The sequence below is a fragment of the Chiloscyllium plagiosum genome, unplaced genomic scaffold, assembly GCF_037043375.1.
Source record: "Chiloscyllium plagiosum isolate Xiang-an unplaced genomic scaffold, Cpla_swu_hap1 HiC_scaffold_10, whole genome shotgun sequence".
Classification (NCBI taxonomy): domain Eukaryota; kingdom Metazoa; phylum Chordata; class Chondrichthyes; order Orectolobiformes; family Hemiscylliidae; genus Chiloscyllium; species Chiloscyllium plagiosum.
The window spans coordinates 34,279,798-34,300,695 of record NW_028270148.1 but is presented as its reverse complement, the minus strand read 5'-3'; the positions used below and the strand labels follow the sequence as shown (position 1 = coordinate 34,300,695).

At 38.0% G+C, this 20,898-nt stretch overlaps 1 protein-coding gene across 1 annotated transcript in view; it reads left to right on the top strand.

Annotated features, from left to right (window-relative positions):
- lrpprc (leucine-rich pentatricopeptide repeat containing) overlaps nt 1-20,898 on the top strand; it is a 144,324-nt gene that overhangs the window by 62,116 nt on the left and 61,310 nt on the right. Inside the window, exons 12-20 of the mRNA XM_043695628.2 lie at nt 2,702-2,820; nt 4,681-4,774; nt 5,369-5,438; nt 10,712-10,739; nt 11,304-11,361; nt 11,896-12,002; nt 12,205-12,282; nt 14,310-14,366; nt 20,522-20,635. Coding sequence (XP_043551563.1) covers nt 2,702-2,820; nt 4,681-4,774; nt 5,369-5,438; nt 10,712-10,739; nt 11,304-11,361; nt 11,896-12,002; nt 12,205-12,282; nt 14,310-14,366; nt 20,522-20,635 — 725 coding nt within the window. The remainder of the gene's footprint in view (nt 1-2,701; nt 2,821-4,680; nt 4,775-5,368; nt 5,439-10,711; nt 10,740-11,303; nt 11,362-11,895; nt 12,003-12,204; nt 12,283-14,309; nt 14,367-20,521; nt 20,636-20,898) is intronic.

The following is a 20,898-nucleotide window of genomic DNA, read 5'->3' as shown; positions in this document are numbered from 1 at the left end:
AGAGCTGTAAAGTTTTGTTGTGTTTGAAGTCATCTTTCCAGTTAAATTGAAAATAGCATTTAAAATTGAAGGCAGCTTTAATTGTCCTGTATATTTTTGAATTGCGATTGTTTTTCTCTCTTGTCACTGAGTAATAAGGAGTTAGAGGTGAAATATGGAAGAGGGCTTGATTCTGAGCTGAGACAATAGATAAAGCAGACATTTTATATACCGCTAATTCTCAGAAAATTTGTTTCAAAGCTGGTTCAGAACAGATTGGGCAGTGGCAGTTAAAGTGTGTTTTAAATTCTCTTGACCTGTTGATTTACAATTTCGTTTGAAATTGGGTACCTCACCATTCTGAATAAAAACATTTATTCAGCTCAATAAAAGGTATTCTTGCCCAAAAAGAAACAGGGTGCTCAGGAAAATGTAAAGTTATTATTAACCCAAATTGTTCATTTTTTAATATTTGTAGACAATATAATTTGAGATTGGCACTCCTGATCTGCAAATATTTCCAAGGTCAGAAATTAGAGCTGAAACATTATTACGGCCATCAAAACTCCTCCATCTTTTTTCCCACTTGATAGCCTAGTACCTTACCCAAATGTTGCTTTTGTTAACCTTTGGTTTAACTTGCATGACAAACTCGAAGCCAGATCCACGAACTGATTACTTGCAACGAGAAACACAGCATTTCTGATCTTGCTGCTTGTTTGAACCTGTGACACCGTGTTCTTCTACTATGATTTAGTTGAGATTATGGTCCAGATTTACCTATTTTATTCTGTTTATTGTCTTGAATGTCTGAGTTTCACTCTGTTGCTTTCTTTCAAGACTTTCATTGTCAAATTCAAAGATCAGTCTTTTAAAACTGCAGATTAATGTTGTGGGTCTCTGGCCTTTGGCATTTTATGTAGAACTGGGCATAGCATTCATGGCAAGTCTTGATGGCAGTGCTTAACAGTTTGAGAGTGGCATCCATTAACTTGATCTTGACTGTACTGACTAGAAAGGTTTTTTTTGAGTATTGCTGCAAATAATGGATTTCCTAAGTTACATTTATACGATGTCTTTTAACTTCGTTTTTAACTTTGTTAGGTTTAGATGAAACATTGGACCACAGTCTGTATCTTCACTTAGGAGAGGTATAGCAACCCATGCTGTTTTTCCAGCAAGACACATAAAGGTCTTGGTGACCTGGTTGATATTTATCTCTCAACCGGCATCACTAATCTAGATTGTACCTTATTTGTTGCATCTTGCATAATACAGCACTTCATTCCACTTTTGAAGTGTTGCTGAACTTTTTCATCCAGCACTTATAAAGACAAATTAGAAACAGGCCAACTTTGAGGTATGTTAAACTCGGGACAAAAGCATGTTGATTGGTGAGCAAGTTAACACTGGCTGAGGCATTGCCTTGGTGGAGGTTTGTCGAATTACAGGCTTCCCAGCCTCCCAGCTAATAAAAAAAACGTGCAGATTTCACATATTTGTTTGCAGAGACTAGATCCCTGTGTCTGAATGTATGACACTACTTGCAATTGTCAGTAGATTATCAAAAATGTATTGGTAATTTGGCTGTTAGTATGCCTGGGTTGGTCAGTATATGCTGGCAGTTGCAAAATTGTGCCTAACAGTTGATGTTCTGTTTTGATTTTGTAAGCCTGGATTATTATGAACAACTGAAGAAGCAAGTTGTTTGATTCAATCAGTCAGTTGCTTGGATGTGCATCACACTTTTACTGAACTTTATTTGTAACATTTCCTTATTAAGTGGTATGCAAAATATCTTTTTGGGTTGATGGCAGCATCCTGTTCATGGAAAATACCACTCATGTGGCCACTGCACAGTAGCAATATGAAGCAGCTTATTTAAATGTTCAAACGTTTGGAGATGTTTCATCAATTTTCAAACAGTCACAGCAAGTATTTGTGCATTTGTCCTAATGAGTGTAAAATGAAAATATTCAATATGCAGCAATATTCAAATACTGTGCACCAAATCATTTTCCAAGTACTTCATGGCTTTGAAAACATTTTATAACTGTTTTCATTTGAAACAATTTTTCTGTCCTATTTGGTTGCATTTTGTTTTGGCTTGCATTCAGTTTCATTTGTTAACATTTTGTCCATTGACATTTTAATTCATTTTAATTTTTTTTTCATGCTATCTGGGCATTGCTGGGGAGGTAATCTTTTGTTGCACATGATTTCTTGAGGACTATTGAGATATGTTGAAGGTACTTTTTATGTAATTCATTTTGTCAGCACATGGCTAATTTCTCAATTTATTGATGCCATCAAATTTGGTGATGTATGTCAAATTTGTCAGTTTTCTTTGCAATTGTTAATCACGATTGGTAGCATCCAAATTCTAATAAATTTTTATGCTCACCACTTGGAGGTGGACAACTACGACAAAATTTGACACGATTGTATGTTCACCATGCTTAAACCCCTTCATTGTAAATAGAAATCAAGCCTTGCAACAATGCATTCATGTCTATTTGAAATGGAACTGGAGGTTTCAAATTTGGTTTGAACTTTTCCATTAAAACTCCCACTGTTGTGTTGCAAGTAAAATAATTTGTGAAAATAATGGGTGATGGACTTGAATATTTCGAAGGAGGTAGAGATGAAAATTATTTAATAAGCCCCAGTCAGATGTATTCACAGCTAATATTTCGATTTACAAATGGCTATTAATTTTCAGGGATCGTAGAAGTACTGAAGGCCATGCAGAATCTAGGAGTAGAACCTGATGTAGAGACCTACGCAAATTATGTGCAGTCGGCATTTGACAGCATTGAGACAGCTCGTATCCAGCTTGAGGTTTGTATTAACAATATCTCTTAATCAGCAATAACTTACATCATATGTAACCTTAGGGAAGTTAAAATATCCTGAGGCAAGCTCACTTCATATGAGCTTGCTTCCACTAAAATTGTAAATTGTTAGTGATTGTCTAAAGAAACAAGGATGACATTAGGAAATGCCTTTGTATCGAGTGGTTAGTAATGGAAATGCACTGCCTGAGTGTGGTGGAGGCAGGTGCAATCATGGTTTTCAAAATTAATTTGATGTTTGTGAAGATTTTAAAAAAGGTTGCTTGGTCACTAGGGAAAAGACAGGAGTGGAATTCACTTTGTACTTCTGACAGAGAACTGTTATAAGTGGAATGAGTTGAAAGGCACTATAACCATTCTGTGATTTATATGACCAAAGAACAGTTACAGCACAGAAAGAACCAATTCAGGACTGAATTTGTCTGCACTGGCTGAATAAATGATCTTTCCAGTACCTTGTCTGTAGCCTTGTCGATTACATTCCCTCAGGTGCAGATCCAAGTTCCTATTTAATGAGTTCAGGGTTTCTGCCTCAACTCCCAAACGTGGGCAGTGAATTCCAGATGTCCGCTACCCTCTGGGGGAAAAACCAATCCTGATGTTTCTAATCCTTCCACCAATCACCTTATCTGTGCTTCCTCTAAATGATCTCTCCACTAGGGGAAACCATCTCTGTCCACTTTTTCCAGCCCTTCATTAGTTTGCATCCCTCCATTTAATTGCTCCCCAGACTCCTTTGAAAGCAAAGCATCCATAGCCTTTCCAACCTTTTGCTCATACCTGCACTTTGCAAGCCTGGTAATATTTTTGGTAAATCTCGTGTGTTCTCTAGAGCAATTATGTCCTTCCTGTATTGTGGTGGTCAGAACCGTATTCAAAGCTCCAGCTGAGGCTTCATCTGAGGCTTGTGTAATTCCAGCATCACATCCTGCTTTTCTTTTATTGAATAGCTCTCCCAATAAAGAAGAGAATCCCCATATGCTTTCTTTAATACCACATATATCCTGCCACCTTCAGGAACCTGTGGACATGAAGGACTCGAGTTGATTGCTTTTTTCTCCCCTTCTCAGTACCCTCCCTATTGGTTATTCCGTGTTTGTTTGTCCATTCCAAATGCGTAACCACTCGCTGTCCTAGGTTGAATTCCATTTGCCAATTTCTGCCCACTCAAGCAAACTGTTGATATGTTGCAGCAGTCGACAATTTTGGTCTGGAAATTCCCGAATTATGCCTCCTGCATTAAAGTCTAAGTAATTAATACATACTATAAACAGCAAAGGATCTGAAACTGTGACTTGTATAATACTACTGGTAACACGTTTTGATTCACAAAAATGTTGGTGAACCATTATCCACAAATCAGCTGTCTGTATAATCTATAAATATATCAATAACTAGGCTAAATGACAGGATACAATTAGTTCCTCACAATCTAACTTGCCTACAGAAACATGGCAGTAAGAATTGACTAAGATTATAAATTAGTAACATATATGGAATATTTTGATCTATCATCAGGGAGTGCTTCTGAATCATTCTTTTTCATTTCATTCATTAACTTGATGTGCAGCTGTTTGTCTGAATTTGATTGTATTAAACAGTTAAAATTTGTTTAAAAAAACCAAGATTAAGTTGCAATGCTGGTACTAAATGCATGTAACCGCATAAAGAATGTGTTTTGGAATTGTTGGGTTGATACTTAAAACACAAGCTTTGGCACATTAGCAAGACTTTTAAATGAGTGCCTCTTGCATAACAGAAATTTGCTTAATTAATTAGTTGAAGTCGATGTTGTCAGCTAAAGAATGGGAAATGTGGAGACATGATGGATGCTTTATTTATGAAGGAAAATGGATGTCTGGTCAACACAGTTGGATTTTATGCCTCTGAACTCAGAACAGAAGCTTTAAATGGACATTTGGACAAGGTTTATTCTATGTGTAAGTATTATAACATTCTACATAATCTGTATTTTACCAGATCGGATTTTAAAAATTGTTAAACAATTTGTGGTATGTTGATCTTGCTTTTCTTTTTAAAAAAGCTTTATCTTAAACACAACATCAAAAATTTCCTTAAAGCTGCTTTTGTTTGGCTGGGATTTCTTCAGCATTTTTGATGGAGTTGCAATAACAGCAGGAAATTTGAGGAAATGCAGCTTCAAAAATTTTATCATAAAATGTAAATACAAAGTAAGAAATAATGTAAGAATTGGTATACATGATATGTTATGAATGTTATCAATTTTTTAAAAAGTACTGAATTATACAAAAACTGATGTTTTTGATGTAATGTTAAATAAGCTTAATTCTATCAATATAAGTTATTGATCTTACATATATAGCATCTATGACCAGTTGCTACAAATTTCTAACTTTCTGCTCGGCTTCTCATGCGACTTCTATCCTTATCATCTGATCATCATCAATATATTAGGAGCGTTGAAAACAACGAATAGAGTATTATTCTATGGTGGTGTTGCTGTTTCACTTTGTAATATTCTAAATTCACAATATATATTTTTCTCTTGGTAGTATCATTACCAGAAAACCCAGCAGTGGATTTGAGCAGTTTCAGGGGCAGTCTTATTTTGGGATTCAAAAGGTAAGTTCATAACATTTTCAAAAAAATGAATATGAATTGTTTGGGAGCCCATAATACTGTATATTATGAATATAATTGATCCAGCATGTACAATACCATACTCCAATGAAGCACAAATATTTATGTTAAATTTTTTAATGTTTGGTCATTCAAATATTCGAAATGATAAATATGCTTCAACCTGTGACATTATTGCATTTTTTATTTTCTATACCAACATGAAACACGTTACTGACAAAATAGATCGATCAAGCTCTTGAATCTTTCCAATCTCTTCAATCACAAATACATATCTTGTCCACATGTGTGTATTCTTATTGTATATGCTACCAACCAAACTAACTTTGAATCAGACAATATTGTGCTCGATAGCATTCTTGCAAAATCGACTTCATCTTCTGTAAAACAGGCTCTGAATAACCCATGCCGGAGATAGGTACTAATGAAGTTGAATGCCTGTTCGGGTTAACTGAGCAACAAATTGCAGATAATCTAACTGAGTGAAACATCTCTGCCACAAATGCGGGTTAGGAAGCTTCAGAGTGCTCTGAAAGAAAAACAAGAGTCAACTTAAACATTGGGTGGTATCCTGAAGATCTGAAGAAAAGGCCCAGGGGTAGCTTCTTTGGAATCATCCAGTGTGGTGATGTGGGTTGTAAGAGGGCCATTGCCTGAGATGATATGGCTGTATTCAAGTAACCTATTGATCTGAATAATGGTGGAGAGATGTTGGAGGTGGATGGGTTATTTGCAGTACCAAAAGACTGCAGAGAGTTCAAGGACTGATGATATATCATGTCTGAGGTAATAGAAAAAAAGGAGAATCGAAGGATGAGAAAGATAGGAGTGGATTCGAGATTGAGGGGAATGGAAGCTTAGCAAAGACTGGTAATTTGCAAAAACAGATGGCTGGATTAGAGAAACATTTGAAAAATGACATAACGGATTAATCCCAGCTATGTAACATCTTATTTTGAAAGCTGAACTTTTTTTTATTGTAAAAGCATTCTCTCAATGTGGTAGGTGAATTAGATCTTTAGGAGAGTGACCAGGAATGAGAGAGCTACATCGGCCTGGGGCATTCAGTTGAATTGTACGTGCTCCAGAAGACATAAATTTATTCTGTGTATATTTCAAACTTGAAAGTGTGGTGCTGGAAAAGCACAGCAGGTCAGGCAGCATCCGAGGAGCAGGAGAATCGACATCTATTTCTGACAAAGGGTTTATGCCCAAAATATTGATTCTCCTGCTCCTCTGACCTGCTGTGCTTGTCCAGCACCACACTCTTGGCTCTGGTCTGCAGCATCTGCAGTCCTCTCTTTCTCCTTGTATATTCGGAACAACCTGGCAAATTTTATCAGTCAGGAATTACACAAAATAATGGCAATGACCTGGCTTCCACAGCTCTCTGTGGCAATGGATTCCACAAATTCACTACTCTCTGGTAAAGAAGTTTCTTCTAACTGTTCTCAAGGGTCTTCCCTTTACCCACTGCCACTTCCCTTTAAAGTAAAAACATACTATGCTTATGTCAGATTATATGCTTATGATTTAGGAGATTCTGGAAAATAGTTAAAACTAAGGTTTGCAGTTTTTTTACAAATGAGCTATAATTGGCTGCACTGTCATCTTAAATGCAATGTTCAATGTAACAAGCATTTTAATTAATCAACAAAACTTTGCCTTTGCAAATATATCTTTAATAGTTTTGTACTGCAGTGCGTTGGTTGCATTAAAGTATATGCCTTTCTGTTTGAATACTAAGCGTTCCCATTTAATTTTAGAACAGGGGCACAGATTGGAAATGTGTGACTTATTCTCATTTGCATTTCAGAGGATTAAAAAACAAATTTAACATAAATAAAGAACACACATGCTTGCAATTATTAAGTAAGGGTTCTGTCTCATGGGTATTCAAGGTTTTTGTTTCAAGTGCATATTTATAAAAGGCCTTTGAAGGATGTGAATTTGCACTCACTTCTGTTTTGCTGCCAAACTGCAGAGCGATCAAATTTTACCTTTGGTTAAATTCAAAATTGATTGAATGAAAATGGTAAGGAACAATTAAGTGGTATTTGGAAATATGGTAACCAGTATTAACTAGAGCAGTTTGAGCTCAACTGGTTCGTGTCTTAGAGACACACCAAAGGAGCACAAATTAGGCCATCTGGCCCTCTGAGTCCGATCTGCTATTCAATCAAGGCTGAAAAGTTTTTCACCCCCATTCCCCTGCCTTCATCCTGTAACCTTTGATCTCCTTGACAAACAAGAACTTATCTATCTCAGTCTTAAATATACTCAATGACCTGGCTTCCACAGCCCTCTGTGGCAATGCATTCCACAGATTCACTACTCTCTGGGAAAGAAGTTTCTTCTAATCACTGTTCTAAAGGATCTTCCGTTTACTCTGAGGCTGTGCCCTCGAATCCTCGTCTCTCCTGTCAATGAAAATCTTCCCAACGTCCACTCTGTCCAAACCGTCCAGTGTTCTGTAAGTTTCAATCAGATCTCCCCTCATCCAAACTTCAAGTATAATCCCTGAGTCCTCAAACATTTTTCATGTGTTAACCTTTCATTCCTGGGATAATTCTCATGAACCTCCTCTGGACCCTCTCCAGGGCCAATGCATCCTTCCGAAGGTATGGGGTCCAAAGTTGTTCTGCAGCACAGTAAAAGGCCCATGTGTGCTAGTTAAAAATAGCTGCCTAACTATTCTAATTCCATTTTTCAGCCATGGCATTTTTATGCCTTGGCATCGCAAGTCTGCATCTGAATACTACTAAAATGTTATGAGGGTTTCTGCCTCTACGATCCTTACAGGCGCTGAGTTTCAGATTCCCACCACCTGGGTTAGAGTCATGGAGTCATAGAGATGTACAGCATGGGAACAGACCCTTCGGTCCAACCCGTCCATGCTGACCAGATATCCCAACCCAATCTAGTCCCGCCTGCCAGCACCTGGCCCATATCACTCCAAACCCTTCCTACTTATATACCCATCCAAGTGCCTCTTAATTGTTGCAATTGTACCAGCCTCCACCACTTCCTTTGGCAGCTCATTCCATACATGTACCACCCTCTGCGTGAAAAAGTTGCCCCTTAGGTCTCTTTTATATCTTTCCCCTCTCACCCTAAACCTATGCCCTCTAGTTCTGGACTCCCCCACCCCAGGGAAAAGACTTTGTCTATTTACCCTATCCATGCCCCTCATAATTTTGTAAATCTCTATAAGGTCACCCCTCACCTCCGATGCTCCAGGGAAAACAGTCCCAGCCTGTTCGGCCTCTCCCTATAGCTCAAATCCTCCTACCCTGGCAACATCATTGTAAATCTTTTCTGAACCCTTTCAAGTTTCACAACATCTTTCTGATTTTTCTTGATATCTCCTCTAAACTCCCCACCCCTTATTTTAAATCTATGGCCTCTGGTCATTTAATACTCTGTGAAAGGGTAATATTCCTTCCTGTCTATGCCCCTCACAATTTCATATATGTCAATGATGTACCTCTCAGTTGCCTCTCCTCCAAGGGAAAGAACCCATCTATGCAAACCTAAACCTTATAGGTAATATCGTGGTAAATTTACTCACCATCTTCTCTAGTTGCATCACATCCCTCCCATAATGTGGATTCCAGAACTGTGCACGAGCTGGGCCTATCCAATGTTTTTATGCAGTCCTCGCATAACCTTCCTGCTCTGAAAGTCTGCCTTAGCTAATAAAAGCAAGTCTTCCATATACCACCTTAACCCATGCGACCTTGATAGATTGGTGAACATGCACACCAAAGTCTTGCTGATCTTGTGTGCTTCCCAGGGTTTTACAGTTCATCAGGTGGTCCCTTGCCTTACTTACCTTGCCCAATTTGGAGTATTGTGCACAGTTTTGCGCCCCATATCTCAAGAAGGATGTATTGCTCCTGGAATATGTTCAGAGGAGGTTCACAAGAATAGTCCCAGGAATGAAAAGCTTAAGCTCTGAGAAATGTTTTGAGGACTCTGGGTTTATACTCGATGGAATTTGGAAGCATGAGGGGTATCTAACTGAAAGATACTGATTGGTCAGGATAGATGTTGAAAAGATGTTTCCATTGGTCGGAGAGACTAGAACCGGAGGGCATAGCCTTAGAGTAAAGGGAAGACCATTTAGAATGGAGACAAGGAGAAACTTTTCAGCCAGAGAGTTGTGAATCTATGAAATTCATTGCCACAGAAGGCTGTGGAGGCCAGGTCATGAGTATATTTAAGACTGAAATAGGTTCTTGAGTGTCAAGGGTTACCGGGAGAAAGTGGGAGAATAGGGTTGAGAAACCTATCAGCCATGATTGAATGGTAGAGCAGACTCAATGACCTGAATAGCCTAATTTCTGCTCCTATGTCTTGTGGTCTAATGTGCACCATCTCACATTTACCAGATTGAATTCCATTTGTTACTGATTAACCTTTCTGACCAGCTTGACAATATCCTCCTGAGATATAAAGATTTCCTCACATTGCACCACCCAACCAGCTTCTGTTTTATCAGAGAGCTTACTGATCAGCCCTTCTGCATTGAATTCTAAATCATTTACACATTCCACAAACAGCAGGGATGCCAACACTGATCTGTGTCGAATCGTGCTTTCCTCGACACATGCTTACAGTCAAAACAGTCCTTGACTATCACTTTCTGCTTCCTGCCACTGAGCCAATTTTGGATCCAAGTAACCAAATTGTCGTCCTCTGCACACCTGGTCAACTGGTTGGCAAAAGTCCACAACATGAACCTGCACTCTAATGACAGATTAACAAATAACTAATATTATAAAGCTGCCGATGAGGCAATTGGAATTTTTTTAAAAAGCCATTTTAATTATTTAGATTATGGGAATGGCAGAGGGTGATCGAACCTGGACAGTCCTAGTCCATGCTGTGTTGTAGTTGCTAACCCTGTTCATTTACCTATTTGTTACTGTCATTGTCCATCTTGCTTCTAGCCTGTACCATATTCATGTTACTGCTAATTTTCCCTTTAATACATGACCAAAAGCATAAAATAAACCACACAGTTTTAAAGGCAAGCTTTTTTGTATTTTTTGATGATTAAAATCCAACTATAATGTTGATTTTGATGCAGTACTTCGTGAAATTTGCCATGTTGTTGAAAGTGTAATTGGACATTTTGTTTCAGGACTTCTAAAGCTGTTTGGTAGTTCTGCTCTTCGTGGTCCTCTGTAGTGTTTTTTGAGATAAATATAATTGAAATATAATTCTTTATGTTTTGCTGCCCTCTGCAGGTCTGAGGATTTTGATTTTCTTGCCAAGGTAAGTGCTGGGAAATAAATAAATTGACGGCTGTAATGACCTATCAGAAGTATGAATATAAATTACTTAATTTAATCATTCAATTATGCTAGAATTTTGATAGGCATAAAACTTTAAATTTTCTGTGTTTAAAACTTGCTCCATTTTTTAATAAATCATTGATTAACTGCTAGGTTGAAATGTTGAATTTGTATGAATACTTAACCTGTCAAATTCCTTTGCAATTAATTTAAAACTGACATGCATTTAAAGGTTACACTGACTATTCATGTTTCTATAACCTAGTTGGTGCTTTAGTATCAGGATGGTTAAATACAATTTTGTGGTAAAAGCATGTGTGTCATTGGGAGATAGTCTCATTTTGTTCAGTTTTATTTCCTAAAGAAAGTCAGCTATTGAGTGGACGCTGTTCTGTCCAGCATTTTACAGATGAAAAACCACAATATAGTGTTGATTAATACCTTTGTAGAAAAGTGCTTTGTTATTTAGAAAATACAATTTCCAACACTGCTTATTCTTGCGTACTACTTCCACCTACAATATATTATTATTTTGTTTTTTCAGATAACAGAATTGTTGTACAAAGATGAGCGTTATTGCCAGAATTCTCCAGGACCGACTGGTAGTGTTTCAATTTCCTTGATTGTAACTTGCCCACAAATCCGTTCTACCTAATGATGGGGCTCGAGAGATGACAGGAGTACACTGATTGCTTTTTTTTATAGTGAAAAATTTTAAAGTGTGTAGTCAGAAAACCTTTCAGTATCTTTCTGTTTTATGTGAGTTTTTTTATTAATCTAAAACTTAAAATGTTTTTTGTATTTGTAGCTTTTGATCATCTTAACTTAAACTAAGAAATTTATGGATTTACTGAGAAACAACATGCTTGTGCCAAATATTGACATTGGACAATATGTTGGTGAACATTCATGGGATTTCTACGTTTAACTTCTATTTAGCTTCCTTCATTTGAGTTGTTTGCTGTATATATGCTGCTGAGCAGCACTATCCACATGCCTCATTGATGATTGTTGCTATCTCAGATACAGAATCCTGAGCCCTGACAAACGATTTGTGGTAGATTAGTCTTGATAATGCAACAATCTCAATAATTTTGTGGCTCGATTATCTTGTTTCTCTTCCCTCTTTCTTACAGAAGCTGTTGGCTATTTTCTTTATAATTTGATTGACAGCATGAGTGACTCTGAGGTGCAGGCCAAGGAGGAGCATTTGAGACAATACTTCCATCAGTTGAACAAGATGGTACAATTTCATTTTAGCTGCATAATGCATGTCATGTTTGACATGTATCTATTATACTTAGAACTGCTGCTTTTAAGTACACTAGGATCTCATTTACTGACATGGTTAGAGTTGAAGAAGCAAATTACATTTCAAATAATTCCAGTTAGAGAATTTCCAGCTATTTCCTTCAATAACAGTTAATTTTAAATGTTTTTTTCAGGATGTAGTAATTCCAGCAAATATCTACAAAGGAATTCGAAATTTGTTGGACGCTTATCACATTCCTGAGTTAATTAAGGTGATTTGCATTTGTCATTTATCTTGTATAAAGATATTTTTCTGCATGGAAATTACTGTATTATTGTGTCATAATATTGTAACGTTTAAAGTACTGTATCTTTTCAAACTTTTATAGAGGGTTATTTAGGAAGGCCATACTTGAAAGAGGACTCAGTCTTCATTTAATGTCATAGATTGTTACCGGCTGGGAAGAGGCTCTTTGGCCCATCATGTCCATGTCAGTCATTAAGCACCAGTTTTTTACTTTTTTACCACTTGGTCTATAGCACTGGATGGTATGGCATTTCAAGTATTCATTGGAATACCAGTAAAGTTTTGTGATGGTTCCTGCCTCTATTGCCCATTTAGGCAGTGAGTTCCACATACACACACTTCTCTGGGTGAAAAAAATTCCTAGAAAGTTCCTGCCCCTTAATTGAATAAAAGCTTCTTCCTATCTGCCCTATTTATGCCCCTCACCTCAGTATTCCCTACTCTAAGGAAAATATTCCAACCTATCTAATCTATCTTCCTTGCAAAAATACCTCAGCCAACCTGGCTCAGTGGTTAGCACTGTTGCCTCACAGCACTAGAGACCCAGGTTTGATTCCAGCCTTGGGTGACTGTCTGTGTGAAGTTTGCACATTCTCCCCGTGTCTGCGTGGGTTTCCTCCGGGTACTCCGGTTTCCTTCCAGTCCAAAGATGCGCAGGTCAGGTGAATTGGCCACGCTAAATTGCCCATAGTGTTAGGTGTATTAGTCAGAGGGAAATGGGTCTGGGTGGGTTACTCTCCGGAGGGTCGGAATGGTTTTGCAGGGCCGAAGTGCCTGTTTCTACACTGTAAGGAATCTAATCTAAAAAAACTAGTCTAATGTAGTGTGGCAACCAGAACTGCACGCAGTACTCCAGCTGTGACCTAACTGATATCAGTCAGGTTCTGAGCTCATTTGCTGTGCAGTGAACACAGACGGGTGTATGATTTTTTAAAAATCGTATCCATGATTACTTTTTAAGATGGCATGCATGGAAATAGGTAACAGAGGTTACCTGTCACCCTTAAATCCACAGAAATTGCACTGTCTTTAAGATGAAGCAAGAAAATGGAAATAACTCAGTTGTTGCATTTTTATCACCAATGAATCTACTTTGCATGTGTTTTTGCACAAAATAGGTTCCTGTATTACTTCTGTTGTGTAGAATGCGGTTCATACATTTGACATGGGTCCATCTTAAAAGGCACTCAGCTTGTGTAAATAATGTAATAGTGTTTTTTTTTTGTATACAGAACAAATCAGCTTTTAAATACCAAATCAACCCAACCTGACAACCGAAGGTTATTAACCCGCCTAAACTAATGCCTATGTCACTCTGCATTTGTAAAGTTAGATATCTTGACCAGACTCTGTAATTAGACCTGACATAGTAACACTTTTTTTCAATGATGAGATCTTTGAAAATAGTATTTCTCCTGATAATGTGCTTACTTGAGTATAGCATATTGACCAGGTATGTTGCAGATCAGAACATTATGTAGTTCTTCCATGTACGTCCAGCACTGTGCCTCATCTGAAACTTAACAAAATGTTTTAAGCATAGATTCTGAAGTTGAGCATTTTTGAGATGCCTTTGCCTCCATTTCATGTATTCAGTATCCAATCAGCATTGACTCAAACATCTCTGGATCAGTAACTGGGCTTCTTTTTGTGTTTCCTCTTTGAATGTGAGAGAATGGAATTAACAGAAAAATGAGATTTTTCTTGGATTTCTTTTGATTTGTGGATTTTATTTGTTTAGGAGAGGCGGGTGAGTTGGTGATGAACTGAAGTGAAATTACACTGCAGGCTTAAGCAATTTCTTCCTTTGTCCTTCTGTTACAGGAGTGCGTCCACAAATAAAGATGCCTGAGCATTTTAAGAAATTTGAATCCAAGTTTTTATCTTTTAATTTATTGAATCTCTATCTCCAGCACTTTCTAACCCACAGGGAAAGTGAATGAGAAGCATTGAATGCTTCATTTTCTAAATTCAAGAATTGTTGTTTTTCAGGATGTCATTGTTTTAGTTGATGAACAGGATAAGCTGTCTGCTGCTGACCTGCCAAAAGTGAGTACAAAGTTCATATTGAAGCTTTGAAAACAATGTTTTCATATGAAAACTGAAGCCTGGCCTAATTAAACTGTTAGTCTAATTTAACAATGAAGCTAATTTATTCATGCAAACTGCAGTCTTACTGAAGTAGTTGATTAACCAGCCTTAGAAGCCTTGTGTTATCTTTTTTTCATTTGGTTGGGTACATTCAACGAATTATTTGTCTCTGCATTTATGTATATTTTCATTATCCTCCAGCTCAATCTGCTGTGATAGCTGAATCTTGTCAGATGTATGCCAAAGGTGTTTAATAGACAGCTGCAAAAAATTACCAAAGTGTGTAAAGGTGTAAGAGTCTCTCCTTGAAACCAGAAATGCAGCAGGCGTTTTTAAAGTCAGGAACTGAACAAACTGGAATAACTGGCACATAGTGTTGGGTATCTTGATAGATTTTGGAGAATATACATTACTGGTGTCATAGGATTTGATGTTGTTTGTTTCAAAGCAAGCAATTTTTAATTTATTAGGCAGTGTAAAGGTGTGAATAGATATATATTTTGGTTTCTTGGCCCATTAAGTTAAAATCCGGATATTACAGTGAGAAGAGAGTTTACATGTTACAATAGCAACTGAGATTTATATTGCCCCTTCTTCATAATAATGATCCCAAGGTGCTCAAACAAAATATGATGCTTAGTCACATCTGGAAAATAAAATGACCAAGATTAATGAGTTACAATTTGGAATCTTTCAAGAAGGATAGCAAAATGGAGAGAGGAAGAGGTGAAGGAGATGCTAATCCCAACGGAAGCTGTGGCCGCCAATACAAACAAATGAGTTCAGAGAAGACGTAGGCCATTTGGCCCCTGGTGTTTACTCTGCCATTTAATGCATTTTGCTGCTTTAAAAATATTCACAGACTCTGCTTCCACTGTATTTTGAGGAAGAGAGTTCCAAAGATACGTGACTCAGAAAAAACATTCACCTCAGCTGTCTTAAATAGTCGATTCCTTATTTTTAACTATGTTTAAATATAAATTAGGAGCAGGAGAAAGCCATTCAGTCCCTTAAACGAGCTCTGACATTCAGTAGGATATTGTTTTTTTTTAAATGAATTTATAGCATGTGGCAATCATTAAGTAGGCCAGCATTTAGTGCCCATAAGAAGATTGTAGTGAGCTGCTGTCTTAAACTACTGCAAGTCATTAGGTGTAGGTAAACCACAATGCCATTAGAGAGGGAGTTCTTGGGTTTTGATCCAGTGACACTTATGGGGTGGCAATATATTTCCAAGTCTGGGTGGTGGATGGCCTTTTGGAGGGGTCGGCGGGGGGGGAATGGCTGGCACATGGAAGTGGTGGTGTTCCCGTATACCTGTTACCTTTGTCCTTCTAGATGGTAGACGTCATTGACTTGAGAGGTAACTGTCTAAGGAGCCTTATAGATGGTTTGCACTGCTGCTACTCAGTATCTGGTGGTGAAGAGGATGAATGATTGTGGATGTGTTGCCAGTCAAGTGGGCTGCTTTGTCATGGGTGACATCAGTGTTGCTTGAGCTACACGTATTCTATTACAGTCTTGACATGTGCCTTATTGCTGGTGAACAGGTTTTGGGGAATCATTAGGTATGAGGTACTGGCTACATTTTGATTGTAACCTCAAATCTTCATTCTGTTTGATAACCTCACACCCTCATGCCTAACAAGAATTTGTGCCTTAAAAAAAAAATCAGGACTCTGCTTCCCTAATCTTTTCAGAAAGACTGCTCCAAAGAAATTTGATAACCCCTTTCTCTAGATTGTCTATACATCCACACTGTCAAGACTTTTAAGGATCCTGTAAGTTTCAATCAAGTGACTGCTTATCTCTCCATATACAAGCCCAGCCTAATTAGCCATTCCACATTATAGTACAGCAAACATACTTTGAACTGTTTCTGATGCATTTACATGCATCATTAAATAAGGAGACTGATATTGTACACAATACTTCAGATGTGGTCTCTCGAAGTATGAACTCCTACTTTTGTATAACTTAATGACCGTTTTTTGTATCATCAGCAAGTATAGCTACTACACTGCCAATTCCTCTTTCAAAGTCAGTTATATGAGGTCCCAGCACTGATCCCTGCGGCCTACCACTCATTGCTGTTTGCCAACCAGAAAGTTAGCTTTTTATGTTGACTTTGTTTCCTATCAGCCAGAATATCCGCCATAATGCCAATATATTATCCCATACACCATGAACTATTATTTTCTGTAATAACCTTCGATGTGACATCTTAGCGAATACAACACACCCACAGATTCCCCTTTATCCATAGCATGTTATTTCTTTGAAGAACTCCACTACATTGGTTAAATTGGCTTCTCTTTCAGAAAACATGTTGACTGCCTGATTACCTTGTCCAATGTTTCCAAGTGTCCTGCTATAATATCTTTAATAATAGCTACTAACATTTTCCCCTTGACGGATAAAAATAGTTTTCTACATTCTGTCCCTGTTCCTTTTGCATAAACGCTATTGTTATCTTCCAGTGTCATGGCCCTTTTTTGCAGATCTCGAGAATACTTTTAATTTTCTAATAATACAATCAACTGTCACACTTTCCACTTCTTCAAATATGCATGAATGAAGTCCATCAGGACTTGTCAAACATAGCTCAAAAATTTATTCAGTCCTGCTTTCCTGCTTATTGTAATTTGTTTGAGCTCCTCTGTCTTTTTCTATTTCCTAATTACAAGCTGTTTCTGGTAGGTAAAGTTGTCATAGGATCAAAGGGCTGCTGAGTCATGAGAAAGAGAGAGATGACTGGTGGTGGTTTAATCTGAGGGGTGTGACAGCTTGAGAAGGGACGAAGTTGAGAAGATGTGATCTTCTTGGTGATCTCCACTGGTATGGGAATTGAATCCATACTGTTGGCATCACTCTGTATCACAAACCAGCCATCCCACCAACTGAGCTGACCTCTATATGAAGACTGATGCAACATTGCTATTCAAATTATCTTCTAACTGCTTTATTTTTATTAATGTTTACCCAGATTTATTTTATAACCACTTTATAAAAAACAAAATATTCTTCTAAGTTCTTGCTAGCTATTTTTTTTATTTCTAGGTAGTTTTCTCATGCTCTACTGTGCTGTAATTTTGCCCTGATATGTATTTTAATCATCCTTTGCTGATCTTTATTTTCTGGTTCAGTCTTATGGCCTGCAACTTGGCTTGGCATAATTATATGCATTATGCTTACATTTGATATACTATCTTTGACTTTTTTTTAGTTAACTTGGATGGCGAGTTCCATCCCACCTCTTTAGAATGCGTCTGTTCTGAAATATTCCAGTGCATGTCTGTTGTCTATCCCCTAAATAATTTGTGATTTTGTTTTAACTCACACTCCTTTTATATCATAATAATTGCCTTATTTAGATTTCAAGTACTGGTCTTGGATCCACTCTTCTCACCCTCAAACCAAATATAAAATTCATTCCTATTACGATCACTGCACCTAGGTGCACCTTCACTATGAGATTATTAATTAATCCCTTCTCATTGCACAATTTCAGGTCTAGCATAGCCTGTTGTCTATTTGCAACTAGAATGTGCTATGCTAAAAAAACTATCTTAAAGACATTCTGTGACCTGTTCATCTAGTCGACCTTTATCCTGCTGTTTTTCTCAGCTCCATATGTAGACTAAAATTACTCCATGCTTATTGCAATACCTTTTTGGCAAGCTCCTATTATTGCTTTCTTTTCACTCTGCCCTACCATGTGGTTACAGATCGGGAGCCTGTACAACTCTCCCACAGTGACTTCTTGCCTTTCATTTTTATTCGAAGTGCTTTTGCATCTTTTAAGGCCATCTCTCTCTATTGTACTAATATCGTGATTAATTAATAAAGCCGTCCTTCCACTTTTTCCTGTCCTTCCTAAATGTCGTGTATGCTTCAGCATTAAGGTCCCAATTCATGTCATCCTGCAGTTACATCTCTGTAATAACTATTCAGTTGTGCTTACTTAATTCTGTTAATTCTGTTAGTGCTGTTAGTTCATATGTTTTGTTTCTAATGCTACATGCATCATTTCTTTAGTTATGTATTTTTTTTAATCTTTCTCCTTACATTGATTTATTCTTAGATTTATGCTCCAGCTCTTTCTGTTATCATTTACTTATTATATTACTATTTTTATCTAACTACCGTCCTCTACTCTTATTTCATCCTTCTAATTTTGATTTTTAGTTTGAAATCTCTCAACTTCCCTAGTTATGTTATTTTTTAGGATCCTGATCCCAGAATAATTCAGGTATAGACTTTCTGAATGGTATTGATCTGCTTTCTACAGTACTGGTAGCAGTGTCCACATGCCTGAATCCACATCTCTCACAAAGGTTTTTGAGCCAATAATGCAGCAGTTGAAACTAGGGGTGCTGAAGTGACCCGAATAGGCATATCTTGGAGGATTGTTGTGAACTAGAGGAAATTACAAGGTTGAGAAGGATGCAGCCACAGAGGAGTTTTGAAACAATGATGACAATTTAAAATCAAGAATTTGCTTGACCAGAAGCCACTGTACATCAGCAAGGGTGGGAGTACAGTTAAATGAGACTTGATGCAAGTTCAGCTTCTGTACTTGTCCATTTGCAAGTCAATTTGTACGCAAGTTGGGACACAATAAAAGACAAAACAAAATAGCCATTTGTAAGTGCAAGGAAACGTTCATATTTCATATTGTAAATCAAGGAGCCCCAATAGTTAAATGTTAAGATATTGAATTCATGAAAAATAGTTTCAGCAGCAGAGGAGCTGAGACAAGAATTGATTATGAAAGTCAACACAGACCAAAGGACCATAACCTTCTCTCTCATTGGAGAGGGGTGACTGGTGGTGAATTTAACTGAGGTTCACCATGCCTCAGGTGAGGGCCAAGTTGTGAATATGGGATCTTCGTGGTGACCTTCATCAATATCGGAAATGAATCAATATGGGACATTTAGGAAGGACAGGGGAAAAAGTAACTTTGTTAATTAATGACGGGATTAGTACATTAAAGAGGGATGGCCTAGTATCACCATCCAGCCAACTGAGCTAATCAATTCCATAAGAACTAAGGATGTTAATGAGCTATTGACCAGGTTGACATCATGTGGCCACTATAGCCTTGAGGAGTCAAAGTGGAGCATACTAGCTTAATAAATAACTTGCCGTTACAGAGCAAATGATCAGTTTGGCTATTAGGTAAACCTGTTTTTGATGTGGAAGTAAATTGAGTCTACCCTACTAAACAGTCCAGTAACAAAGGCAGCAAGTAATATTAAAGAATGGAATATGATAGGAAACCCCCTCACATTCTTCCCCACCAACCTCCGCATACATTGCATCATCCTCCGCCACCTGCAAACCCCCAACACCTTATCTTCACCATGGACATCCAGCCCCTCTACACATTTATCCACCATGATGAAGGCCTTCATGCCTTCCATTTGTTCCTCTCACACCGATGTAACCAGTACCTTTCCACTGACACTCTCGTCAGCCTGGCTGAACTGGTCCTCACCCTCAACAACTTCTCCTTCCAATCCTCTCATTTCCTTCAAACCAAAGGGGTAGCCATGGGCACCTGTATGGGCCCCAGCTCTGCCTGCCTCTTTGGGTACATGGAACAGTCTACACTCCATGGCTACACTGGCACCATTCCCTACCTTTTCCTACGCTACATCGATGACTGTATTGGCGCTACCACGTGCTCCCACGAGGTTGAACAATTCGTGAATTTCATAAACATCTTCCACTCTGACCTCAAATTCACCTAGACTATTTTGGACATCACCTGCCCCTTCTTGGACCTCTCCACCTCCATCGACTAAACAAACATGGACATTTACTACAAAACTACCAACTCCCACAGCTACCAGACTACACCTATTTCTTGTGAAGTTATCATCCTTTATTCCCAATTCCTCTGCCTCCACTGCATCGCCTCCCAGGAGGGCCACTTCTACCTTAGAACATCCCAGATGGCTTCTTCCTTCAAGGATTGCAATTTCCTCTCCCACACAGTCAACGATGTCCTCCAGTGCATTAACAGTTCAAATTATTTCCTGTTATCTAAATGGCTATTTTTTTCCATTTCTAAGTCAGTAACAAATAAAATTTTTATTTGTCAGGGGTCTGAGGAGAAAATTGCTGCCCTGGAAGCAAGATTGGCAGAACTAAAAATGGACAATAAACCTATTGGAGAGACGGTGAAGCAACTAATCCTATTGCTTTGTGGAGCTGAGGTATTGTATATAGAATAATATCATGTGTTCTTTGTGTGAAGGTGCGTCAGTAGTTCATTGTCTGCTGTTGCTTCATCATGAGCTGCCACCTTAGCAGTTTTTGTCCATGGTGAATTGTCATTGCTTTTAATTCTCAGGGGCAGGGTTAGGCAGCAGGTCCATAGTCTGTCTTCATTTAGAATGGGAACCAAACCTGTGATGTTGGTGTTATTCTGAACGTCACACTAGTAAACAGAACTAGACAACCCATATAAAAGAATAAC